The sequence below is a fragment of the Microtus ochrogaster genome, linkage group LG4 (genome assembly GCF_000317375.1).
Source record: "Microtus ochrogaster isolate Prairie Vole_2 linkage group LG4, MicOch1.0, whole genome shotgun sequence".
Classification (NCBI taxonomy): domain Eukaryota; kingdom Metazoa; phylum Chordata; class Mammalia; order Rodentia; family Cricetidae; genus Microtus; species Microtus ochrogaster.
The window spans coordinates 61937625-61943533 of record NC_022030.1 but is presented as its reverse complement, the minus strand read 5'-3'; the positions used below and the strand labels follow the sequence as shown (position 1 = coordinate 61943533).

General features: G+C 51.1%; 1 protein-coding gene across 8 annotated transcripts in view; it reads left to right on the top strand.

Moving 5' to 3' along the window:
• Agap1 (ArfGAP with GTPase domain, ankyrin repeat and PH domain 1) overlaps positions 1-5909 on the top strand; it is a 456884-nt gene that overhangs the window by 446474 nt on the left and 4501 nt on the right. For all 8 annotated transcript variants that reach the window (XM_005361713.3, XM_005361712.3, XM_013351735.2 and 5 more), the window contains one exon: positions 4931-5186. In XM_005361713.3, the coding sequence (XP_005361770.1) occupies positions 4931-5186 (256 nt within the window). The remainder of the gene's footprint in view (positions 1-4930; positions 5187-5909) is intronic.

Sequence of the window (5909 nt, the reverse complement as noted above, 5' to 3'; positions counted from 1 at the left end):
AGTGCAGTGCAGCCTGCACACAGTGAAGAGCTCCTGGCCCAGGTCTCCACAGAAGTAGTTAAGTCTTTTGGACACTCTAACTTCACATTTTCCCTCCTACATGGCAGTGATGCTGTCTGTCTCAGTCCCCATCCTGAGATCTGATGGATTTCACCTCAAGTCTGGTGCCACGGGGTCAGTGGTCCTGCATCTGTGTGACCTTTCTATGCCCTCTACTCACAGAAGGCTGTGGTCCATGAAGTCAGTCTTGATTTTTTCGAGACGGTTTCTCTGTAGCTTTGGAACCTGTCTTGAAACTAGTTCTTGTAGACTCACAGAGCTCTGCCTGCCTCTGCCTCCCGAGTGCTGGGATTAAAGGCGTGCACCACCAACCGCCAGGCTCATGAAGTCTGTCTTATTCCCTCCCACGCCCCCCACTCACCACTTTGGGGAATCCCTTGGCGTTCCATGTTACCAGCTGCCGGTCTGACTGGCAGTGAGACGTGACCCAGGTGTATTGGTTAGGGCTGCTATTGCTGTGACGAAACACCATGACCAAAGCAACTTGAGGAGAGCTTTGACTTAAACTCCCATATGTAGTCCTGCACTGAAGGAAGCTATGGCAAGAATGCAAACAGAGCTGGAACCTGGAGGCAGGAGCTGATGCAGGGGCCATGGAGCAGTGCTGCTCACTGGCTTGCTTCCCATGACTTGCTCAAATGTTTTCTTATAGAACCCAGAACTACTAGCACAGGGTGGCTTCGCCCACATTTGTTTAGCCCCTTCCCACTTCATATCAATCACTGGTTTTAAAAAAAAAACCCACAGGCTTACCTGCAGCAGCCCCTCTTATGGAGGCATGTTCTTATAAGGCTCCCGCTCTGAGGGCTCTAGCTTGTCAAGTTGTCATAAAACTAACCAGGACACTAGGCAGCTGTTTCTGTGCTGGCACCTGGACACTCAGCCAGGTCACCACTCCTTAAGGTGGCAGTTCCCATCCATCAAGCTATAGCATCAGAATCCTTGGCTGAGCCCAGTAGACACTGAGACACCTGCAGGGCTTCTAGCTCTGCCATCCAGTCCTACCCATTCTCTAAACCCAAGGCTTGTGTCTGGTCAGTGATAGCCTGTTGCTTAAACACCATAAGGAGGCAGGGGGCCATTCCCTGTATCTCCTGAAAACGTCTGTTCTTTGTGTTTTTAGGGATGGGGTCGGTATCTGTCTTCTGACATATTACTACCCCCCTCCCTCTCAGCAGTTGATTTATTTAAAGGTGTGTCAGCACCAAGACCTGATGAGGAGCTGGCCCCTCCTCCCTGCTGATGGCAGCCGTGCCAATAATTCATTTTTTAGCTCATTAGCTAACAGAGGCTGTGAGCAGTGGTCCTCCAGGGCATTGGAATGAGGAGAGGTGATCTACTGCCAGCTCCACTGCTCTTGAACTGGCCTTCCTTGGGGACAATGAAGCGCATGGCCAAGGGACCCTAGCATAACAATTGGAGTCACTGCGCCTTGGCACTGTGGTTTCCTAGGGTGGCGATGCTGACAGAATGGAACCAAAACTGTTATCAGAGTGTCCCCTTTCGCTGGTGAGAGCTGTGGAGAAGGATGGCTAAGCCGCCATAGCTGAAGATCATATGCAGGGTGCAGGGGCTGGAAGTGCATGGTGGATAGGACTGTTGTCTAGGGAGGTCTCTCTTCCTGCCTCCGCATGGACCCCAGCCATGTGAGTTTGCAGATCTTTCTCAAGGACCACATTTAACCTTATCTACTCCGGAAAGACCTTGTCCCCAAATGAAGCCACACATGCAAACTTGGCGTCAACCAGTTTGGCCCATGACAACAAAGTACCTTAGGCTTCTCAGACCTGTGCATACACACACCCCAAACTTAGCCCCAGCCACACTGACAACCATGGGATCTTTTGAATTAGCCAAGACCCTTTACCCTAGATGTCTGGAGCCTCCACACCTTCAAGGGACTCACCAAACGCCTGGACAAGAGCTGCTCAGAATGTCTGAGTTCTGGGGCTCTTATAGTGACAGGCAGCCACAGATTAGAAACCCCCAACACACCACAGGCATCTTTGCTTGCCCATCACATGACACCACACTGGTCCATGCTACGTGCCTGACCATAACTGACCCTGAGTGGTTAGAGGTAGGTTTTCTCCAGTTTGCTGCCATGAAAGGGCTACTGTGGCCAGCGTGGAAACCACATTGGTGGTCTTAGGTCTGGACAGCCCTGACTTCACTAAGTGTCACCGGGCCCATTTTAGAGATGGCAAAACAAGTGTCTGAGGAGGGGAAGGTGAGAAGAAGAGCAAGTGCTGAGACACTGAGATCTCCAGGAAGAAGAGAACGCAGCCTCACAGCACAGCATCAGTGGGGTTCCTTTTCCCTCAGCCATTGGGGAAAGCTCTCCAAGTCACATGTTGGGGTGCACTTGTTAGGGTAGGCAGTGGTCACACACACACACACACAAAAAAAAAAAAAACAAATTCTGAGCAGCAGAGAGAACTTGAGAGTTGATGGGAACAACTGAATTCATACCCATAAGCCCCCATTGCCCTGGACCAGGCTCTATTTCTATACAAAAAGGATTTCAGCTTAAAAAGGTGAGATCTGATGCAGCCATGAAGCTCTAGTGAGCTCGAAGGCCAGAGGACCCAGCAGTAGGCATCGCAGAGTTCTATGTTTTAAAGCTACACCGCGAGCGGGTCTAGGGCTCATCCTTGGTGGAGGCAGGGATCTGTGCTCAGTCTTTGGCTGGGTATTTGAATATTAAAATGAAATTTTAATCATTGCAGTTAAGACCAGAGTTCTGATGTGAAGTTCTCCCGTTACCCCTGAATGATCTGGCAATGACTTTTAAAACCAACTGGAGCAGAATAAGACAGTCTGATTTTAATGCCTACCCAAAAATGAGAGTTAGCAGATTGGAAATTGGAGGTCTGGATGTCTCCTACACCATTAGCCCTTCTCATTTAATTCACGTCTTGCTCTTTCTCCTTTCTGATTTATGAACTACATCAACAAACGTGTAACATATTATAAACAAGCTCTTAAAATAGAACCAGGACCACTGGGGTTCAGGTCTTGCATTTCTTGGATGTCCCCCACCTTTCTGCCTAAGTAAAGGGTGTGTGTAAGGGCTTTGCTGCAGTTCTGGGAGCCAGTTTATCTCCGCTGAAGCCAAGTGTTTGTCCTGGAAATCTCTGAATGAAGAGTCAGGGGTCACTTGGGGGTCACTCACTTGTACCAGGAAGTGAAGCAAAACTAATCCAGATTTACTCCTGGAAGAATCTGTTTGCCTAAGTATTTAAAAACAGATTAGAGCTAACCTGACACTAGGTCACCAGGCGCAATGTAAACACTGTGCAGAGGTGTAAACGAGGCCTTTCTTCTGGGCCTCGGAAGCAGAAATGTAATGAGTTTTCTTTCTGGAGGGTTGGGAAGGCCCTTGATTCCTTCCTGCGGCTGCTAGCTGTGTGCTCTGATTATTGCAGGGAGAGGCTCCGGGTTTCAGGAGTCATTGTGAGTCAGTGTCTTGCTGAATCTGAGATAATTAGTCTCTGTGTGTGGGGTTTGCTTGCTCTCTTCATCATCCTCCTGAAAAAGCCGAGCTCGGTCCTCAGGCACACACCAAAGGCTACTCACGAAATAGTAGATCCTCTTTAAGCACACACACATACACTCTTTAAGCACACGCACACACACATGCACACACACACACACACACACACGCAGATGCGCGCATACACTGCCCCTTTTCCTAGCAATGAGCTCAGTCAGGAGGACTGTGGCTTTCAATGTCTCATCCTTCCTCTCTGTTGTTTTGCTTTGGAGAAGCCAGCAATGTTTAACCTTGCTCTCCCAGAGCATAAAGGCAGCTCACTGGAGCCTCTCACTGTGTACCCATGACTGGCCCGGAACTCACAGGCCCACCTGCCTCTGCCTCCTAAGTGCTGGGATGAAAGGTGTGCACCACCATGCCCAACAAGCCTGCCTTGATCGATATAAACACCGCCTCCTAGGAGGTTTGCTTTCCTCCTTTTCTCCTCCACTCTGCCCCTCCTCCTCAGCTCTGCAGTGCTCCCCAAATGATAGACCCTGGGAGTGGGGGCTGCGTTCCTGAACCTCCTAGACCCCGGCTGTGCTGGAGGCTGGGGACCAGGCACCATGGTGCCCATCACCTCGTCATTGCTCTCCACACTGCAGAGCCTTCCAGTTTCGCCTGCCCTCTGTCCCTAGCTTTGCTCCAGCCTTAGAGGTTGCCCGCCTTTTCTGTCTGAGATTGGGTCCTGGAACACTTTTCTCCAGAATTCAGCATTACGTCCCCCTCCCCTTAAGCCTTCCACAAGTCTCCAAAGAGATGACATATTCCTGTGTGAACCTTCAGTGTCCCCTTCGTCTGAAGAGTGGGAGACCCTTGGGGACTCACACGTGTCTTCATCTGGGGTTGTGGGTGAGTCAAGAGCAAAGAACACCAGTCCCCTCAGATGACGCCTCTGCTGCCCCACCTCTGTCTCTTGCCAGCCTTAGAGCATAGGGACAGCTCACCTTTCTTTTAGGTCAGTGTAAGCAAGTCTTGCTGTGGGTTGGGAAGTCCTCTTCCTTCCTTGCTCAAAGAGAGCCCAAGCCTTTGAGCTATGGAGCCTCTGTTTGCATTGCACTGATACAGGCCCCCAGGCCATGAGCAGTGGGTAGGCTGTTCTTTCATCGGAGGTTCTGACTCTGGAACCCCTGGAACCGTAGGAACGCTGCAGGCAGCAAGGATACCACTTCTAGAAACCACGAATAGAGGTTTCCCCAAGGGGGTTTTATCCCAAAAGCAGACTTTCCTGTTCCCTTCCCGGTCCTCCTAACCATGGTGGCTGCCAGAGCAGGGGTTCCAGCCTCTCTGTTCCAAAGCCCAGTCCTGAGTGTGCCTATCTTCTGACTCTTGTAGGGAAGAAAAGGAAAGATGGATCCGGGCCAAGTATGAACAGAAACTCTTCCTGGCCCCACTGCCATGTACAGAGTTCTCCTTGGGCCAGCAACTGCTGCGTGCCACCGCGGAGGAAGACCTGCGGACTGTCATCCTGCTCCTGGCACACGGGTCCCGGGATGAGGTGAATGAGACCTGCGGGGAAGGCGATGGACGCACAGCATTGCACCTGGCCTGCCGCAAGGGCAGCGTGGTCCTGGCTCAGCTGCTAATCTGGGTAGGTGGAGCCACTGTGGGGTCAGAATTCATTGTGCTACTGGCATCTCCCTCCTGTACAAGGCTGCCATGCCTGAGAGCTGACCCTCATAGGATTGGAGCCTTGCATCTGGGCTTACCTGCAGGAGGGCATGGAACAGCAGGGGAAGCTGGGTGCAGGGCAGAAAGGAAACTGGCGCATTTGCTCAGTGCTCATTTCTGAAGTGTCTTTCTGGTGGCCCCTCGGGTCAGACATTCGGCAGGGAGAGATACGAGGCTTGTTTCTCAATGTCATCGTCTTGCAGGCAAGGGCAGGGGCATGAATAACTTGAATGGCTTCTAGGCGGCCCCTTGCCAAACCTTGGAATCTTTACTCCCTGTTATGAGAGAGTGAAGGTACTGGCCCTAGGCACCGAGGTCTGATATGTGGGAGCTGTCACCCAGCCTCTCTCGTACTGCTTTAATGACTTTCTTCTCAGGAAAAACAAAATTTTATTTCACTTAAATTTGAATTTGAACTTTTTAAGAAACTGAAATTGTAACATGGTTGTAGAGAGAGGCCCTGCCTGTCCTGCCTGTGTGTGCTGAGCTGGGATGCGCTAGTGCCATGTCCCCAGGCAGCTTCCTAAACACCTCTTAGGAACATCTGCCACTCAGACCCTGAGGCCTCTCCTCTGTGTGTGTGTGTGTGTGTGTGTGTGTGTGTGTGTGTGTGTGTGTGTGTGTGTGTGTGTGAGAGAGAGAG